Below are 22,295 nucleotides of genomic sequence, written 5' to 3'. Positions count from 1 at the left end.
TGGGCCTTCAAGGGGAGGGGAGGAGTGTGTAAGTTGAGAGGGAAGTTGTCTCTGAGCTTAGCAGACAAGGAAAGTTTCAAGGCAGGATATGAGGTGTTGCTGAACCCCCTACAGGAGCAGCCTCTGTGACTGAAAAACCTTGTTGTCCAGTCAACACAATCTCTAACCTTTCTTGTCTTGTCCTCCAATAATTAAAAACAATGTCACTTCTCCTTAGGTCTATTTTTGGAAGAGTCCTTTAAAGACTTTCTAGTAACTGTTAAATATTATCAAAAATACACTTTTTTCCCCTTTGATGAAGACGAGGTTAGGGAGAGAAAGGATTCCATGAAACTTCCAGCCAACTAATAAAACCACATGTATCTCAAATTAGAAACACAAAGAATGTGTTTTGTTAAAATCAAAGGCCTGTTTAGTCCAACTGTAAGGCCATAAATAGAAACACCTTCAATTAAATACATAGGTGTCATAGGTTACCTGAGACTTCTTAACCTGGGAAGAAATTTGTTCTGTTTGAATGAATTTACTTTCTCCTTCGAAGTAGATGTTTTTCATTTTGTAAGCAAGAATTTCTAATCAGTATTGATATAAAGGCTATATAATGTGATATACGTGGAAATACAACTTTGTTAAAGTCCTCTCTTTCATGACAAATAAATACATAAAATTGCCCTTATGTAACATTATTTTTACTAACTGATAAACTTCTAAGATTCAAAATAAATAAAATTGACAATCGTCCCCTATTTATATTTGATTATATTTTCAGTCAGCAAAAAATCAAGCATTATTCAGATTGTCCTTAACAAAACAAAAATAAAATCAACCGGATTTGATGTAAAAATAGCTCACATCTTAATATGCCCAACCCAGCTCCATTATAATAATAGGTTTGTAGTTATTCCAGTATTACACTCATATTGAACCTATTATTTTTAAAAGACAGATCAAGAACAGGCATCAGGCTAGAGTCTGAATTTCACAAGTGAGCTTTGTTTTAAATAAGAATGTACTTGAAAGGTAACTGAAGAAAACCAGACACCAGGTGTCAGGTCCCAAAGACTCTTGGGAAAGGCTCACATGGCACCTGTGGCTCCTGCAAGCCCTTTTCACCCCACCCTAAAGCACTCCAGTCCGAGGCTGGGCTTCACTTCCTCTCCCACAGCTGCTCTGAACGGTACAAACCTGGCACTTGGGCCCTGCGTCCTCCTGGTCCTCAGCTCCTCTCCTGGTTACCTGCTCCCTTCTCTTCACTTCCTCTCCCGCTTCCCCTCCTCTCATGGCTGGTCAGTCTGAACCCTTCCCGATGCCTCTGTCACACTCTCCCTCTTATCTACAATAAAACTCTTGTCCTCAACCATACCTAGGAATGGTCATGTCCTCCTTTTCATTCAAGGACAAAGAGCATTTAACAGCGTGAGATGCTAAATAAAGCCATCTGCCCAAAGTGGGAAAGATTACTGGTTCACAGCTGCTTAGCACCCTTAACAGAACTGCAAAGGCTCTGTTTTCTAGGTGCTTTTGTCCACATAGCAGTCTGCGGCCTCTGCACGTCAGTTTGGTATCCTGGTGTTAAGTAATGATGGCATAGAAATGAACCAGACAAAATAAGGAAAAATTACTTTTTAATATTTATTCAGTTTAAATTCTATACAACTGTATCACTTTTAATAAATTTGGGAGAGATCTGACTATATTGTTCTCAGTGTTCTATGTAATGACACCAGAGAAAAAGCAAAATCTTCCACTTGGTATTGGCAGAGAAAACTGTCTAAGTCTCTTAATTTAATTGGGATGCTCTGTAGCAGACGGTGAAAATATGTTGTCTCATAATTCTCCTGACAAGAGACTGGAAACTGACATGTTAAGAAAACCTGCCTGAGCTGCTTCCCTTCTATTTGCTCCTTCTGTAGAAGCTGAACTACAGAAAGGAGGGATGAGGGGGGAAAGCAATGGTCTGTAGACTGAACCATCATCTTTCTGTGTCTTACCTGTGACCCTTAATATAAAATAATAATTGACTACCTTACGTTGAACTAAATAACATAGAACTAGAACAACACACCATATTTTAGTAAAAATAAAACCCACCATCTTTAAAATAAGAATTTTCTCTCAACAGCAGATAATTCTATCAAAATACAGCTCTGTGAAACCGTTTCTTCGTCTAGTGTGTTTGTGAAAGAACATGAGTTGATAAAGGTTGCAGGGTGGACCTCAGTCACAACTCAAAAAGGCTTCATTTAAATAAATATTCCTAGGATGATTCTGTTCGCTCACTTCTTTAATTATCTCAGATTAATGTCCTTAAGAACCAACGGGACTTCACTTCAACAACACAGAACAGCAACAAGCTCTTTAAAAACAATGCTTAGGCAAATGTATTAATTTATGGATGTTTTTATATGGATCTGTGGCTACTACTGTTTTTATAACACTACACACATAATTTGGCTACTAAAACAGAGGAATAAGTGCTGATAAGTAGTTATGGGCACATTATAATCACTATCGTATTCGTCTTTTGTGAAACACTACTGAAAATGCTATCATATATACATTTGAATTAATTCTAAACAAAATATCTGCCCCAACATAAAACAGAGAAACAAAAATTGCAATTTACCACTAATGCATATTCTTTTCAAGCTAAGAAAAAATGTTCAAAGAATAGATTTCACTAAATGAGAAACATTTAATTTTAAAATATATATCCCCAGGAGAACAGGGAAAAGTGATCTGCTCACATACACATTAATTAGTTCAATGATTATGTATTAATATTAATGATATTCAACAAATGAAATAGCTTACAGCTATTACCAGGCTTTTAAAAATGTTATAAACATAGACATAACATTTGTGACTCAGACAATATATGCCAATCTGCATAAACTAAAAGATTAGGTAATCTTTATGTCCTGTCTGCTTCTATTTTTGATGTTTGGAGTATTTTCCAATCAACATAGGGTAATTTATCCTTTCATTGCCTTGAAAATAAAATACTTCAAAATACAAACAATTAACTTTTAACTGTCATATTCTAAACTGCATAAGGGAATGGTATCTAGTAATTTAACTGGTTTACGTGTATGCTAGGGACTGAACTAGGGTCTTGCATATGTCAAACAGGCATCCACTCTGCCACAGACCTATACCTCCATCTCTTTCTAAAGATAATACTTGATGTTTTAGGAAGTACAAATTTTTTTTAGTTTAAATTCATTATACCTTAGGCAATGCTTACAGCCAGGGCTTGAGTGATAAAAATGCCAATCCTATGTCATTTCTTCAATTTAGTTAAAAAATAATCCCCAACAAGAAGTGCTATATTAACTTGACTATTTTGGCAGTATCTTTCAGAAGCAAGATTGCAGTGTTTGCCACAATTGCTGTACAGGAATTATATAAAACTGCAAGCAGTATAACCATAAATAAGAACTTAATTCAAAAAATTATAATAGTGTAAATGGCAGTTAAGAATGAATACAAAATTCAAGGTTCATTTAATGAAAGAACACATGTACACCTAAAAATACTTGCATCCAGATTGGTGCAATAGTGGTATAAACATTATAGGAGTAACTAACCACTTTTTGAAAATTGAATTTAAGGCCCATTCCATGAGATAGAAACCAACCATAACACTACTAAAGTGGCCAAGAATCTTAGACTAGATAGGTCATGAACCTTGGGGAGTATCTACTAAAGAAACAGAGCAATAAAATGACTCCTAATGACATATTACTATACTCATACATCAGTGCATTTGCTCAACTCTTATCAGAGAAGCTTCTTGAAGTAGATGGAAATTAACACAGAGACTCACAACTGTACAATATGCAGAGTGTGAGAGACTTTGGAGCACTTAGCCTACATGCAATGTCTTTATCAAACCCCTCTCCTCAAGTCTCAGGCATCGATGCCGAAGAAGAAGAGGTGGAAAGACTCTAAGGAAACAACATCATCCTGACAAAATAAGACTGAAACACATGAAATCACAGAGACTGTGACAGCACTCATAAAACCCACACAGGTTCACACCAGGTGAAGTCTCAGCACTGAGAAGGGGAAATAAGACACAAAGTCTCACCCTAACCCAGAAGCTATTTGAGACTGATACCTGCTAGGAAAGGGAAATCACTTTTCTTCAATGGAGTGTCGCTGGGTATGTCAAACACATTCCAGAGTAGGCTCTATGCACAGGAATAGTTGGAAAACACAAAATGGATTCCATGGTTTCATGTGTGCAAGCTTTTGTTTTGTTATTATTATATTTTTTAACCTTACTAATTTTTTTTAAATGCTTGTTTTGGTTTTCTTTTTCTTCTTTTTAGAGAGAGAGAATATGGAGTTATGTAGGTAGGAAGAAGAGAAAGAATATGATCAGAATATATTTTATGAAAAAAATTTTAAATAAAAGTTACTTAAATCCAAGTATCTTCTATCAGAGTTTTTGGTTTTACTTGAAAAATGCAATATAATTAGCTATCAAAACTGAGTTTTCAGTCACGTCTGACTAAAGGCTAAACTGAGAAGCAGATGGTTTAAATCTCTCTTCTATGTAATTCACCAAATTAGAGGCTGAAGAAAAATAATAATTCCCAGTTTTGATATTTTGGAACCCTCTCTAAGCAAGATGTGACAGGCACCTGGCCATTTTATCATTATCTGTCAAGCACTCCAAGTGAGTAGGATTCCACCCTGCCTAACATTTCTTGCCATTTTAACAACTCTGCCAAAAGGAGTTTAAACATGCCATTTCTGACTTTCTTGGCTAGAATGGGTATACTTTCCTTCACTCTTTTGAGTCTTGTTTATGACTTTACACCACCACAGACTACATGTGACTCATGAGATGGACTTTTTAAATGTTTGAGTTTATTTCCTATGTAGACTGGGACATTTCTGAGTATAGGAAGTTCAATCATTAACTGTTTGTTCTGCAAAGGGACATGCAGCAAATATTTGATGCCTATAGGCTGTGTATGTCCCTGTTGCTGCTGTTTAAAACAACCCTTTAAAAACGTAGCAGACCGAGACTTCCAAAAATGATCACGTGCTGATTTTTGGCTCATTGAAGATCAAGTTTAAAGGTGTACTGGGCTTCTGCATCTTAGTAGCTGCAGTACCTCTGGCAAGTCACTTATTTACATAAAATGTTAGCAGTACAGGTTATTGTGGGCTTTATTGGATGAAGTAAGCAAAGTTCTTAGCCATCTAGTTAGCAAGGCTCACGAGATCTAGTTACTGCTGTACGAGCCTCTACAGTACATATGATGAGCATCATCTAGGCATTAGTAAATGTTTACAGAATTGGGGATACCCGTATTTTTTGGGGATGGGTTTGCTAGATTGCCCAAGTAGGATCTGAATTCATAGTTGTCCTGCTTCAGCCTTTCAAATACTCAGCTGGAAGGAAAAGCCAGGGATCCCTGCTTAACAGGTTAGGTGAAGGTAGGGGAAAATCAAATGACCTTAGGTGCAACATCTGTCTGGTGTCTCAGATAACCTCTAAGCCTCACCCCAGGATATCTAATCTGTACTCCACACTGTATGCATCCCAAAGGAGCCAGCCATCAATCTGTTCATCAAGTGGGCCCTCTCCTATAGGAAACCCAATCTGGTTGTAAGGATGACTGACCCTGGCCTTATATAATGATTCGGAAAGTAAGTGTTCTACTTTTTGGGCTGGTATTGAATCTTCCCTAAATGTTCAGTTTACTGGTAAAGACATCTAGACATAAAACTTGATGAAAAGTTTTAAACTATAAATTGATTTCCTTTCCTCCTCTCCTTCCCCCAAGGTCCATCCACGTTGCCCAGACTAGCCAAGAACATTTGACCCTAGGTCCTTCTGGCCAGCTCACCCCAGAGCCACTCTTGGCATCTCTGTTGCAGAACTGTTTGGTAGTCTTTAAAATGCTGGGGATGGGCCCTAAGGGCTGCGTGCACTAGGCCGGAGCTACAGATCTGGGCCCAAATTCAATGTCTTTAGTGAAGATTATCTATTTTTTTTTTTTTCCAAACAAGGCTTGATAATTTTCTGTTAATCCAGACATGGTAAATCACACCTGTTAGTGCTGAGTAATTTGTAGTTCCATAAATGCTCATGAACTCTGTTGCTGGGTGCATTAAAGTTATTTGGAAACAAACATTTAAGTTGAAGACTCAAAGAGACTCACATAACTGGATTTTGTAAGAAAAATACATTTGGAGTTCATAAAAAACTTCTAAATTAATATTTTCAGCTTAATCATTTGTAGCTTTGCTGGAAATATTAGAAGAAATCTTAAAACAGGTTTTTAATATTTGGACTATTTAAACCAATACAGATATGTGAATACAAAAATCCTATAATGAATCCATAAAATATCATGTAAATTAGTTCTAGTGGAATGCTATTATAAATAAGGGCACATTCTGAAATATTTTCAGATATCCTCATGCACATTAACTTATTTGCTCCTTACCAGAAACCCAGGAGCCACAGAGTATGTATTTATTTTCTTTACTTTTAGATTTAGAAACAACCTAAGGGTTAGGGTTGTGGCTTTGTGGTGGAGAGCCTGTCTAGTGTATGTAGTTCCTAGAGTAAGGGGAGGGGGAGGGAAAGAGGAGAGGAGGGAGGGGGTAAGGGAAGAGAGGAAGTGAGTACAAGCTTGCTTCTAAGGAATAATTTGTAGGTAGGCTAGGGAGATAAGGAGTATAATAGTATTTTGAGAAATGGGTATATGTAAAGGGTCTAATTTATTATACTCTAAGTTTCTGGATTCTGAACTGACTTGGAAGACTTAAACAATAAAACACTATTTGTTTGGGCAATATTTTAATGGAAGTATGGAATACAGATTAAAAGAAAAAGGAATGGGTTCTAAAAGTAAGAGACATTGAAGTAATGGCTCCATACAGGGATTAGGTGTATGTTGACAAGTTAATGAAATGCACACTTACTATGACCTAGCAGCAGTCCTACTAGATGTATGTAATGTACACTCAATGTTATAAAGTACTAGAAGACTAGCAAAAATTCAAGATGAAACATGACACAAATAGAACAAACAGAGATAGACCCTTTACTACATAATCAACTAATTTTTATAAAAATGCCATGACAACGCACCAGAGGGGTAGATGTTTAGTAGATAAGACTGGAGTAACTGAAGAAAAGTGTAGAGCAACCACTCTAATCTTTAGCTTGCTTATGTTAAATATAAAGATTAATACTAGAGGACTGATAGATATATGACAGCTAAAACGGACACTTATACAAGAAAACGGAAGAGTCCATGAGGCATTGAGTTATTTGCAAATGTCAGATCATGGGGTATTTTTAGGATCATGCAAGTCAATACCTTCTACTAAGTTTTTCTAAACATACAACATCTTTTGATTCTTTCTCTCTAGAGAACTCTGACTCATACAGAAGGCCACAAGGTCTCTTACCTATTCTATTCCATCACAGTAGTGTGAAAGCAGCCATAGGTAGTCTTAACAAATCAGCAATGTGCTGTAATAAAACTTTATTTTAAAAGACAAGCAGGGGGCCGTGTTAGGTCTAAGGACTATAGTTTGTCAACCTAATTTTCAGAGCATAAGATTTTATATGTAACACAGTGCCATAAAGATCTGTGGCTTTGCCATATGGAAGCCCCACTAAAGTGAAAATATGGGTAATAAAATATATTTATATGATGTGAACAGTTTAATAAACACTAGTCTAGGAAAACTAACATATTAATTATATGCACTGGAAGTCATGCCTGAAGATAACTATTAATCACTGTTTATAATAGCAAAGGCTTGACACATAAATGCCCATCACAGAGGCAATATACAAGCTAATACCTGTACAATAAAAATACAATAGTAGGATGACCTAAACTCCACTTTTTTATTCATTAATAACAGGTGACTCTAAGATTCATGGTAGGCTATAAAACAGTAACATTTCTCTGAAATAAAAATATCATGTTACTTAAACCTGTACATATCAAGTTGTTAATGCAATCTAGGTCTTAACTGCTAGACATTTCCCAGGGGTGTAGATGGAGCACTCTATAGTAATGGAGAAGGATCCTCCTGTGGGACTAGGGAACCTAAAGAATCAAAGCTTGTTTTCTTTGGGGATGAGTAAGGACAATGCTTATCTTAATTTTCACTTTGTTCTTATAATTTTCCTCATCTGAATCAGTCGAGTTTCCCACATATGGGGATATCACAGGGGTCAGCACATCAGAGTGCAATGGATGAGCCTGGCCTACAAAAACCACTTTTGTAATGATGGTATCTCTCTTAACAGGTAAGCATAGAATTTCTTCTTTTTATTTCCAAATGATTTTTTTTTTTAAAAAATCCATCAAATAGTGCTGAATTTTGTTAATGTTGTTTGCTAATCCTTTTCAAAAGAAGCCTTGCTAAAATCCTAACATTTGATTACACAATTATTGTTATTTTGTTCCTAAAAAACTAAAGTGGTAATGATAGCTTAAGAGTAATTTAGAATGTCTGAAGAACTGCCAAATAAGTCTCCATGGTAAATCACTATAACAACTTTGTGAAATACATAGAACAAGGAGGGTACAGACAGGTATTACAAATCTTTCTTACTATTGCTGTGAAGAGAAAACAGGACCAAGCAAACTCATAAATAAAAACATTTAATAGGGGACTTGCTCACAGTTTTAGAGCATTAGCACATGATCACAATGGCAGGAAGCACAGTGGCAGCCAAGCAGAGACTAGGCCTGCAGTGGGCTTTTGAACTCTCAAGGCACACCCCCAGTGACACACCTCCTCCAACAAGGCCATACCTCCTAATCCTTCCCAAGCAGTTCCACCAACTAGGAACCAAATATTCAAACATATGAGCCTATGAAAGTCATTTTTATTCAAATTACTACACTATCCAAAGTCACATAACTAACTTTTGGCCTAAAATCAATGGCATTGATTTTTCCTTGTAGATGATAACCTTCCTCATTCTGTAAAGACTTTTAGTCTATGCTTCCAGGGAAGTCTCTTACTCCTTAAGCTAGAAAGTTACTCTGATGACTCATAGAATTTTCTCTTTGGACACTGAATACATGCTGTCTGTTAAAAGTATTTACATATATTTGTCTTATATAGTCAATGGCAAATTCCTGAACAACAGAGACTAAGTTTTGTTCTTTTTATCCTATCCTTTCCATATCCTACATCACCCATAAACATTTCATTTTCTAAAACTGGATAACCAACCACTGGACTTCCTTGTTTATAGTGGTAATAAGTTTGTACTAAAACCACAAACATAAATATGCCATTATTGATGCCTATATAGCATTTTTTGGCAACTGTATTTAAAAATGAAGTCGCACACCAAAATTTTGAACACTAACTGATACTATTATTTTTTAGAAAAATCAATTCGACTTATAGTATTGCTATCTACAACTTCTATATAAACTACAAACTGCACTAAGTTTAAAGATGCTTAGGCTAAATTTTAATTGAGTTACATGAAACATCTCTTTAGGAAGAAGTGGAAGACTCAACTCTAATTTTTTCCAATATTTAATGTACTTACACAGTACACCTGAATATTTAAAACGTGACTTAGTTTGTAATACTTTATATCACATATTTAAGGAACACACCTAATATACAAAGCATGTTAAATCTTTACAAAAACACTAATATTCCTGAAAAAGTTATGCAAACATCTCATAGGAAGTTAGAACACTTGGACTTTATTAGCTAAAGCAGCCTTGGGTGGATTCTAAACAGACTTGAAGAGATTTTTCAGGAACCCTTCACTAATGAAACTGCGTTCAGGCTACCGTGACATTGATGCTAATCATGGAGTCCTTCTTAAGCCGCTCCTCTCTTTATCCATGGACTAAAATGCTGGAAACTTTCAGGAAAATACATTACTAAGAAGATTCATTCTTCACAATAGACTTTTCATTAAAAAAAAAAAAAGCATTACAACTTTATACACGGTTCACGTAGCTTACAGAAGGTGGTGGGGGGGGCTGCATTTTAGTTCATTTAAAATGCTCCGGAGGCTTGGAAATAGCAGTGGTCAGCAGCACTTACTGCTCTTGCAGAGGACCCAGACTTAGCTCCCAGCATTCACATAATGGCTCACAACCATCCCAGCTCCAGTTCCAGGGGATCTAATGCCCTCTTCTGACTTCTGTAGACAGCAGGCATACACATGGTACATATATATACAAAACCTCATATACAAAAAGGAAAATAAATAAATCTAAAGTGCTCTGGTCAAGTCCTTGACAAACAACCCAGGGAGATGCACATCTAGCTGCCACATTTTGAGCCATCAAAGAGAAAATAAACAGCTAAAAATCTTAGGTGTTCCCTACTTGACTGCCTCCTACTCACTCATATTTTAGGTCTAAGATTAAAATAATTTCTTCCAAAAGGACCTACTTGTAACACTGTGTTATAGAGGAGTCTGAACTTACCCATACTACAACAGTGCATGACATATTTTACTTCTTCACTCAGCCACCTGCCTTTGCCCATGACAAAGGAGAGACTGACTGTCTCTTTCATACAAGGACTCCTTTAGCACTGGTGCCAGCTACAATGTAAGTACTTTTATTTTCAGAGTGCCCCTATAAACCACGGAATGGCAAATAAGACATCTTTGTTCAAAACGCTTTTTGAAATGAGGCATAGAGAAAACGTAACCATACATTTTATATGAGCAAATACAAAAAATGACCATCTATGTGCATGTGTACTTAAACTGCTAGGGCATGAAACTCTTCCATGTTACTATTTTCACTTACAAATATGTTTTCAATTCAGTTTATTAAGTTAATACCTCAGTTAAATTCACTATGGCAACAGGAATAAGACATAGAGACAAAATGATTTAAATGATAATCCCAGTATTTTTTGTTAAAAAATATAAAATAAGGAAAATTTTAAAGGAAAAAAGAAATTGCAGACTGTTTAAATTATTGGAATTTATATCACTATATCGTTTATTCAAGGGTATTTATGTCAACTACAAAAAATTTTCGAAGCTAGTTCTCATACATAGCCTAAAACAGATACTATAGTTTAAAAAAAAAATCAGTAATTGTCAGGAGGTATTTCAAAGCATTAAATAAAAAGGCAAAATTCTTGAGATCTGTGTGGACGAATTTGAGGGTCTACTATATGTAGTTACTTTAGGTGCTATCTCATAATAAGGAAAATTAATTGTCTTTATTCCCCACCACTTTAGAACACAACACCACTATCAAGAATATACATGATGTGTGCAGGTGATGGGAGGGTTTTGATGATTTTTAATTAGATGCATACTCTATACTATCTATCTCCCTTCACATAACAAAATTACTTATTATAAAAGGTGTGGGGGGGTATATGTGTGGTGTACAAACACATGAGTGAATGGGTGCAAGTGCTCAGGTGCAAGAAGGCCAGAGGAAAACGTTGGGTGTTCTCTTCACCTTATTTCTTTAAGGCAGGGTCTCCCACTGATCATGGGGCCAGGCTAGTGGCCTCAGGTAACAGTGATCCTCCTGTTCCTGCCACCCCCCCCCCCCCACACACTATAGCACTAGGGTTACAGATGTGTACAGCCATGCCCAACTTTTTATATGGGTTCTAGAATTTGAACTCAGATCCTTATTCTTGCACTCAAGTACTCTTACATGACAAACCATCTTCCAGTCCAGGATAGGGTCTTATAACTATAAAATAGCATGGCTGGTTAGCTCAGTTGGTTAGAGCGCGGTGCTAATAACTATAGAATAACGCAAGGGAAACAGAAGTCAACCTACAAGGTAGGATGAAGCTTGAAATGATCAGATATGCTCACTAATTCCTGCACTAATGATGCATACAAACAGCAACCATTAATTCCAGCCATAGGCACATCACGTAAACTGTCTCTGAACAATAACAATTTCATGGAACTGGAGTCAAGGTGGGGGAATATCCAGGATTTTAGTGTAAGTCACGACGTATGTCACGACAACAGATATTTTTAAAACCAGCAGATTAATATCAAGAAGCTTATTAGAATTTATGCTGTCTCCTCTACTTCTCTAAAATGTTTTAGTTTCTCTAAAATACATATATGTTTTATATATCATTAATATTTTTTATAAGCAATGTGTTAGTATTACTCTACATGGAATTTTTTTACACAAAACTCAAAAGTATTTTAAAGAAATTACCCAATTAAATTTCATGACATTTCTATGTGAAGTATTAAGTATTATACCCAAAAGATAATGGAAAATTAATCACTCATTCAACCAATAGTGTAATGACCATTATACCATTAAACTATATCTAGTGCTGTAAGATCTTACTCGTAAGAAAGTGTTGCTCAGCCACAAGATGAATGATCCTCTGGAAACATCTCAGCATCTCAGCTTTAAAATAAGTTTGATGTCCCAAAAGAGGTGAGTTCAAAATCAGTGCACTGTCTTTTCTTTCCTTCCCCTTTCAGGTACAGTCTCACTATGCAACCTTGGCTGGCCTGGAGCTTGTTATGTAGAATAGGCTGTCTTCAAATCTACCTTCTTCCACCTCAGTGAGTGCTGAGAGTAAAGGCATGACCACCATGTCTGGCAACACTCAGCTTTTACGAGAAATACCTGCCACATTATAGGCACTCTTAACATTTACTTCTAAAAAAATAAATAAGAGTAGTTTAGTTTGCAATTACTTCAGCTTTTTCGTGAAGTGCCAAAGTAAGTGCATTTTAATATATGACTTATTTAGTGTTACAAACAATTCAGTGGGGTAAGCTATTCTCTCATTTTACTGGTAAATAAACTACATCTTGGGTTCTATAACTTACCCAAGATTACAAGATGGCAAAGCCAGGATTTTTAATAATGGTAGCCTAACTTAAAGTCTTGATTATAGAAAAAGAGTACTAAACTACCACTAAGACCTTCCATCTATAATCTAGTCCTTTTAATAACACTTCATTGATGAGAAGGAAAAATCTGTTATCTTTTTATTATTCTTTTAATCACTTGGGAAGGCCTAGAAGAGGTCATAGTTCAACCTATCCACCACCAAATGTGTTATGATTAAAATTAAAATTATATAAGCAAATAATATATCACTGTCCTCAACTGTAAAATGAAGACAGTTACCAGCAGTCTATCTCAATGGTTCTCAGACCTTGGTCTCAAGATATAGAAATTTGCTCAGAAATGAAAATTCTTGGGGCCCTACTCCTGACAGCCTGCATCAGAACCCATCATTTTAACATGTTTTCCAGGCATGCTAATGTTTGAGATTCTTGGGTTGACTTTATGAAATAATTATGAAGAGTAAAATAAATTCAATAACATCACCTTACAAATGAGTTACATCATCCTTATTAAAATATTAAACTGTACTCCTCGAAAAAAACAAGAGTGAAATCACTAAGTCAAGATAAAAATGAACATCAAAGTGAAATAAATTATTAAATAATTTTCATTTATTTACTTTAGATACAGATTTTTGCCATGTAGCCCAGACTGGCCTTGAACTCATAATTCTCCCATTTCAGATTTCCAAGCATTGGAATTGTAGGTATGTGCCACTACACATGGGTATACAATACTTTAAAAATAAAATACTGCTCTAAATTTTCTATGCATAGTGCACAGCATTTATGAATCAAGAGAAAAGGTGATTATAGCCTCTACAACTGTCTCTAGAAATCTGCTAATCTGACCTTACCAGTGATCTGTCCTGGTGGACAAGCTCCTTACCTGACCAGTGTCCAGTGGAGAGGCCAGACCTGTCTGTGCATGTCTCACTTACAGGTCTAAACACAGTCTCCCATCCCCCAGTAGCATAGCGCCAATTCTGAGACTCCAAGATGAGTGTTCGCTGGGTGCCATAGGCAATCATGAAGCAGTATACCACATGATGAAGTTGACAGCCATAGCCACAGCCTTTGTTGATGTTACACACCAGCTTCCTGGCTTTGCTGCAGTCCTTGGGATTCTGCCAGTGAAACAAAGGAGAGAAGACAGAAGAAGTATGTATAAGAACTCCCCCATTTTGGTCACAGGTATTGTAAAATCACACAATCAGCCAAAGCTGGTTCAGCAGACTTCTTATTTAAATAAAGAATCAAGTCTTATGGATAGTATCCAATTTAAAAAAAAATAAAAAAACAACTCAGTAAAAATCTGATGTGCATATTTAGGGAGATGGCAGAGAAAAAGAATTACTTTGGAAATAGCACTAAATCAATGTGAAATTAAGCAGTTGAATTAAAAATCGTCTCTAACTTTTCTATACTGGGAACATGCAAGTGTGAATTCCAAGTTGCGGATGCTGAGGTCATGATGGAGGGAGCAACTTGTCACTCCAGCAGCACGCCAGACTCCTAGCCATCACTCTTCAGCACAATTCACGGCGAGGCTGAACAGAAAGGCTGGAATTTGTGTGTTAAGTCACTCCCAGAATTCTGAATGCTACAAACAAAACTATGTTCCCATCAAGAAATAAGGGGCACAGAGGAGCTGGTGTGACAGCTAAGAAAGGGAGGGCACTTGTCCCTAAGGCTCACATGGCAGAAGAACTACTGAATCCTATATGTTGTCATGCGTAAAAACACCACACACACACACACACACACACACACACACACACACACACACACACACACACACAGTGGGGTATGAAAGCAGGTTACTGAGTATACCGAAAGAGGAAGCAGGCTGCTCAGTAGCATGTACCTTAGCATACAAGGATCCTGGGAAGGACACTGTCAAAGTGGTTTGAAGCATTATTATTGACTCAGCAATTTCTCAGGGGAGTAGATAAACAATATTTGCCAGAATTTTTTTTTATGACTCATTAAAAATATAGAACTTGCCGGGCAGTGGTGGCACACACCTTTAATCCCAGCACTCGGGAGGCAGAGACAGGTGGATCTCTGTGAGCTTGAGGCCAGCCTGGTCTACAGAGCGAGTTCCAGAACAGGCTCCAAAGCTACACAAAGAAACCCTGTTTTGAAAACCAAAAAAATAAAAGAACTTGAGGGGGTCCCCGAGGTTAAGATCACTGGCTGCTCTTCCAGAGGTCCTGAGTTCAATTCCCAGCAACCACATGTGACTCACAACCATCTGTAATGAGAACCAGTGCTCTCTTCTGGCGTGTAGGCAGAACACTGTATAAATAATAAATCTTTTTTTTTTAAGAAAATATGGAACTTGAACCCCGGGCAATGGTGGCACACACCTTTAATCCCAGCACTTGGGAGGCAGAGGCAGGTGGATCTCTGTGAGTTCAAGGCCAACCTGGGCTACAGAGTGATTTCCAGGAAAGGCGCAAAGCTACACAGAGAAACACTGTCTCAAAAAAACTTAAAAGAAAAAAAAAAACTTGAATAACTCTAAAAATCACATAAAAAAGAAAATGTCCCCATACATGTTTTGATTACTCTGTGAGGCATGAGTATTACAGAGAGAACACGGAATGTTCCTAGATACCACATTCTGCTGCTGCTATCACTGCATTTTACATACGTCATTTTTGTTTCTTTGTCTTAAAGAACAAATGTGAGAGAAAAAAAATTAACCAATCCTACATCTGTTAGTGTGGACCTTGAAGCTTTTACATAAAAGAACAGTGCCATCTACATCTAACAAGAACTGTGTGCTAGTTTACGGGAAGAAATACACTCGTTTTCTCTCTCTTTTTTTTTTTTTTTCATGTATGTTACAGGTAACAGAAAGAAAGAAAAACTCCAAGGCAGAGAACGGCAAGAGAAACTGAGTGGCTGGAACAATGACTGTGAGTGAAACTAAGGAAAGCCGCTGCACGACTTTTGGGTTTGCCAAAATACTATTTTTAAAGGTACGGAAAATTCAAAGGATGCAATTCATAAAAGACCCACAAGGTGCAGAAGGAAAAAAAAAAAACTAGAAAGGTCTTTGTGTTTATAGCACAAGATCAGGTTCACCAAAATAAAGCTCTAGAAAAATCAAGTAGGTATTTCTCCGCTAATAAGGATGGATGGATTCTTTTGAGAACAAGTGGCAATCCTGAGGCTAATGAAGATTTACTGGAATGGGAAAGAACTTCACAGGAACACGCCAATCAGAACTGTTTATCACCCACTGTTGTTAGAATAACAAGTGTTGTTATTTATAGATGTACAGACAGCTACAAAAGGTAAAAATTCATGCTCTGTAACCTCCAAATGAATCCCCAAGTCGTCTCTCTCAGACCCCACTGATCCTGGCTTTCTGGTATCTGGCTGTGACCATCTTGAAGGTATGTCTACTGAGGACTAGAAGACAGAGACAGGCCTTGTTACTGAAGAAACTCTGATCCACATGCTAACGCTTCATCATGTGGATCTATCTGATGACAAAACGTGTTCTCAAAGCATCTCTTATACACAAATCTCTATCAACCATGTAAGACCACAGGTATGTGGCTGCTCTATATTGTGACTCTTCTCAATCACTCCTTTCCTTTTATAAAAATTGCCTTCACCTGCTACAACTCACACAGAAGATTATGGTGTATCCAGAAGAAGTAAGCTCACGAGAAAGTGTTTATGTGTGAGTAAACCATGAGGGGATACAAATGGAGAAGGTCCCAGTAAGGACCACAGGAGAGTCTACTTCATGTCAGCATGCTTCTGTCTTTAGTGTCACAAATTAACCAATCAAAACTTAGGTATTTTACAGATATTAAGCATTTAATATATGCAACGAACCTTGGACAAGGTGTAGTTATTTGTTTTTGCTCTTTTAGGGGGCCCACCATCCAGCTCCCAAATAAATCACACACGGAGGCTTATTCTTACTTAGAAATGCCTGGCCTTCGCTTGGTCTGGTTCTTGCAGCCTTTCTTAACCTTTCCCGTTCTCTTCTTGTGTAAATCTTACTCTCACTCCTACTCCATGGGTGACTGGGTGGCTGGACTCTGATGTCCTCCTTCTTCCTCTCTTGCTCCTTCTTCCTCTCCTCCTCCCAGATTTCTCCCTCTATTTATTCTCTCCGCCTGCCAGCCTTGCCTATCCTTTCTCCTGCCTCGCTATTGGCCGTTCAGCTCTTTATTAGACTTCAGGTGTGTTACACAGGCACAGTAACACAGCTTCACAGAGTTAAACAAATGCAGCATAAACAAAAGTAACACACCTTCAAATAATATCCTACTACAATGAGGTATCTAACAGAATAAGAAAATATACTTACAACTTAGTAATAAACAATTTGAATATCCTGATATTGTGGTAAATCAAGAATTAGAAAACTAAAACTCATTTTCATCTGGACTGAAAGGATTCTGAATAAAAATGCAATTATTAATATGTTAATGCTTTAAAGAGATTTTATGAAATACAAAAGTAAATGGAAAGGAAGTTTTGCTTTTAAAAACAAGTTACAAATCAGATTGACAGGAATTCATCCTGATAGAAACTTTATAGGAAATATACTTAAAATCATTCAATGCTATAGGCTGATAGAAACTTTATAGGAAATATACTTAAAATCATTCAATGCTAGAGAGTTACTGTAAAAACAAAATTAAAATGAGCTATAAATCATGCCACATCATTTCCACATATACACATATATGTGCATACATATATATATATATACACACAAACATCCTTGTACTTTGTTCACTTGTGTGTGTGTGTGTGTGTGTGTGTGTGTGTGTGTGTGTATGTGTGGTATTGGGGGAGTGAACCCAGGATCTCCTGATGCTAAAAAAGCATTCTACTTCTTGTATTCTCAGCCTTCTTTTTACTTTTTGTCTATTTAGTCAGTTTGTGGTTTTGTCCTTCTTGCGGCTTTGCTATTGTTTATTTCTTTTTGTTGCTGCTGCTGTTGTTTTGAAGACAGAATTTCACTATTAGCCCGGTTGGCATCCTCCTGTCATTGCCTCCTACTTACTTTGATGTGGAGACAAAGACTCACTAAATTGCTCAGGCTGGCCTTCCACGCAGGCCTGCAGCTTCAGCTTCCCAAGCAGCTGGGATTCTGGGGTTCCGGCCTTTACCGACAAGGCCGGCTGTATGTGGTTTTCTTAAAGTAAGATTCATCAATAGACAAGTAAGCGTCAGTTCTTCACAAGATAATTGTCCAAATTTCAGAACGACAAGATTAACATAAATAAAAGTTCCAGACAATTACCCTAATAGCTTTGGAGGAAGAGGCTTAGAGACGTGTTTTGTTCCAGTGAAAGCTTTGCTATGAATTCAAAAGCATTGTTTTGCTTCAATTTGGTAATTTAAAAATGAAACAAAATAATCTCAATTCTTAACTTCTCCTTGTCAATCCATCTTTCAATACAAGGATACTATAAGACTAAATAAGATAGTACACACCCCCAATTAATGTAAACATGCTCTGACTCACATAATCTGAAGAGACTCTTTCACTCTGTGTAAGTGCATTCTGGAGAGGCTGGGACTAAGCCCTGTGCACATCAAGCATGTTCTTATCACTGAGCTAACATTTCATCTAAGTCACTTTGAAGTACAGATTCTACTCACAGTGAATTTTCTCACTTTTTTTTTTTTTTTTTAGCAATTGACCAAAAATTATGAAAAATGGCTAAATAAGAAACAAATAAAAACATACAGTCAATATAAATGGGACATAACATCCCCACACATCTTAAGAAGGAAACACTCAGTAACCATTAGCTCAACTAAATCTAAAAGATAAAAGGAATATTCACACTCACAAAACTAAACCTGTAGGTGGCAAGGCCTAGGAATTACGATTTTCAGTTTCTCAATCTGCTTTAACCCAAGATGTCTTCAATTCCAGAGGTAGCAAGAAATGCAGGCCCAGAGCACCCAGCTGGCTACTCTTAGACGCTAACAATTAAGAATCAGAATCTGAATTGTTGAGACCAAGATTGGAAAAGCACAGGGACAAATAGCCAAACTAATGGAAACACATGAATTATGAACCAAAAGTTGTGGAGCCCCCAACTGGATCAGGCCCTCTGGATAAGTGAGCCAATTGAATAGCTTGAACTGTTTGGGAGGCACCCAGGCAGTGGGACCCAGACCTGTCTTTAGTGCATGATATGGCTTTTTTGAACCTTGGGCTTACACAGGGACACTTTGCTCAGCCAAGAAGGAGGGGACTGGACCTCCCTGCACTGAATCCACCAGGTTGAACTGAATCCCCAGGGGAGTCTTGGCCCTGGAGGAGATGGGAATAGAGGGGAGAGGCTGGGGGAAAGATGGGGGTGGGGGCGGGAGGGGGGAGGACAGCGGAACCCATGGCTAATGTGCAAAATTAAAACACAAATATAATAAATAAAAAAAGGAAGAGAAAAAAAAAGAATCAGAATTCCACGGGGATCTTTCACCTCCTTCTTAAGAACCTTCCTTCCATTGGGAAGTGTTAAGCCACAGATAGCTCCTCTTTCTAATGAAGAAAGCTTGGTAAAAAGAAACCAGGTAAGTTAAACTTTATTGTGCTCTTTGTATTCTCTAATCACAAGACTATAAACAGTTTTTTAATTTGTTTGATTAAAGAGATTTGGAACATCTATCTTTGAGTTGGTAATGAAGAAAAGATTCATTAATACTGTAGTAAAAGCACTTCATTGTACTGGAAACAATCTCATTTCATTTCTCTAAAATCATTTTCAAAACCAATGCAGAAAAGGTAATGAAGCAACTAAGAGAACTGACGTACATGCATGTTGGTGATTAAAATGAAGACTCTGGGCATAGTTAACAACCATGAAAGTGAAAGTTAAAAAGTATTCTCATTTTTAAAAGCCAAGACTGGAAATTATGGGCTTTAGTTATATTGAACAAGGATATTTCCCTAGCAGAGTTAAGATGGTCGGGGTATCCTTTCCACCCTGGGAGTGAAGAGCAATTTGTTACAAGTAGTAAGTGCACTGCAATAGCTCAGGCCCAAGCAAGCTCCCAAGTGCTTCAGGAAATCAATTTCCCTGTGGGTATTCTATAAAATTTCAGTGTGGAAACTTAATGGAGAAAAGCTATCAGCATACATAGTTCACAGATGGGTAGCCTAGCACACTGCAGCAAAGACAGTTACTGTCCGGTATAAAAGAGCTTACCTTGTTAAGTAAAGCAGCAAATGGCTTATTTTAAATATATTTTTAAAGACTTTGTTCTTTGCCTACATATCTCTATGGAATATTTTAAACCAATTTGAAAAAAAGTGAAATCCTACAGATCTACTGGAGACAAAGGAGAAACATTTCTTTTACTGTGGATCTAGGAGAGAGTCCTACCATCGCTAGCTAGTGCAAGCACCTCTACAAAGGCGCTGCCTCCAACTCAGGAGACCTGTACACCAGGACAGTCTTATTTTCTACCACCATAAGGGCCATAAGAAAAGGCACAGAATTAGTCAGAAAAATCCAGCCTAATACCCCATTCTAGTATATGATGCAAGCAAAACTCCTCCCAAAGACAGAGAAGAAATATTCTATCAGCTCCTGCTGATCTTTTATAAAAATGCACAAGTTGATTCTTTAAGTTTACAATCTGATTCTCAGCTAACGTGGTGAAGATAAAAACAGCATGCTTAGAAATCAAGACAGAACTTCAGTAAGGCCCTCTATCTTCTAACCTATGGCGCTTCATTAGACTTTCTTACCTCAAAATCAAGACTACAAGAATGGTGTGGCAGGGACCGGGGTGCCGGGGGAGGCAGGGAAGAGAGTGGAGGGTAGAGGAGTGAACGCAAGCCCATCAGCTAGCCCTACTACAGACAGGGAAGGAGACGACTAGCATGGGGAAACGTCTGATGCCTCCCTCCCTCCTGTGCAAGGACTGCGGCAGCTTTACCCTCCCTCCCTCTACCCCTCTCTCCCTCGCTGGTATGTTTGGGTGTGTGCATGTGTGTGTGTGTGTGGTGGTACATACAGAAGCCAGAAGGAAACATGGTCTCTCGCTGGTCTGGAGCTCATCAAGGTAGGCTGGACTGGACAGTGAGCCTGTGAAAGCACCTATTTCTGTACGCACCACCACACTTAGGCTTTCCTAGGCGAGTTCTAGTGTCAACCCACGTCCTCGTGCTGGTACAGCCGGCGCTTCAGTGACTGAGCTGTCTCCCTAGGTCCCTGTGTGTTGCTTTAAATAAATGAGAGTAAGTTACTGTTTTACTAACGTTTCTGCTCCACAATGTGTCATTCTTCTGGGTAGTACTGGCATTATACCAGCTACCTACTCACTATTTTGAAAATCAAACCATCAATAACAGAATAAACCAGATGTCAGATCCGACTTCCTCTACTTCATGTCTTCATGCAGCTCAACACAGACTGAGAATCCATTGCTACTTGAGAATAAATTTCTCTGGAATCCCCAAGTATTGTTTTGTCTTGTTATTTTTAAAGGGGGGTGAAGCACTTAAAAGCACTATTTATTTATTTTTGTCTCTGCACCATGTGTGTGCAGTGTCTGTGGAGGCCAGAAGAAGGCATAAAAACTGGAGGTATAGACCATTGTGAACTGCTGCTACATGGGTGCTGGGAACTGAACCTGGATCCTCTGGAAAAGTAGCAGCCAGTGGCCTTACCCACTGAGCCATCCCTCCAGGCCCTCAGTTTGCTTTCTTTACTCTTCAAAACATTGAGTGTTTATACAATTTAACCCACAATAAATTACAAAAAGTTACTGTGTACCTTCCACAAATTTTCCTCCAAAGAGAACCTATTATTCAACTACAGTAAATTTTCAAAACTAGAAAACAGACATAACATAATACTATTAACTAAATTCCAGGCTCTGTATATATTTTAATGTTTTAAAAACTTTATTTATTTATTTATTTATTTATTTGTTTATTATTTAAGGGGGAGCATGTGTCACAATGCACATGTGGAGGTCAGAGGTATGGCAGTCTGTTCTCTCCTCCCACCATGTGGGCCCCATTTATTGAACTCAGAAGATAGTCAGGCCTGGAGGCAGCTTCTTTTACCATCTGAGACATCTCATTAGTCCCATATTTTAAGTTTTCACATGTACTCAGATATTCGAATATGTATTCACTTGTGTAACTATTACCAGAATCAGGAGACTTACTAACTGTTCCATCAAAACAAACCCCTAGTGCTACCTAGCTCTTTGAAGATTTATTTTCTTCTTATGAGTGTTTGTCTGCATGTATGTGTGCTTACTATGTGCATGCCTGGTGCCTGCAGAGGCCAGAAGAGATCCCCTTGAACTGAAGGTACAGAGGTTGTGAGCTGCCCTGTGGGTGCTGGGAACCGACTCCAGGTCCTTTGTCAGAGCAGTGACTACTTCTAACTGAATAGCCACCTCCTGTTAATCTATC

The 22,295-nt window shown here is 37.7% G+C and overlaps 1 protein-coding gene and 1 pseudogene across 4 annotated transcripts in view; both read right to left on the bottom strand.

Moving 5' to 3' along the window:
* The window catches only part of Fut8 (fucosyltransferase 8), a 224,399-nt gene that overhangs the window by 39,935 nt on the left and 162,169 nt on the right, over positions 1–22,295 (bottom strand). For all 4 annotated transcript variants that reach the window (XM_036206454.1, XM_036206453.1, XM_036206456.1 and 1 more), the window contains one exon: positions 13,749–13,986. In XM_036206454.1, the coding sequence (XP_036062347.1) occupies positions 13,749–13,986 (238 nt within the window). The remainder of the gene's footprint in view (positions 1–13,748; positions 13,987–22,295) is intronic.
* LOC118595961 lies at positions 8,184–8,310 on the bottom strand (annotated as a pseudogene).

Source organism: Onychomys torridus, chromosome 14 (assembly GCF_903995425.1).
Source record: "Onychomys torridus chromosome 14, mOncTor1.1, whole genome shotgun sequence".
Classification (NCBI taxonomy): Eukaryota; Metazoa; Chordata; class Mammalia; order Rodentia; family Cricetidae; genus Onychomys; species Onychomys torridus.
Note: the sequence above shows the minus strand (reverse complement) of the source record. Positions and strands in the feature narration are given on the sequence as shown.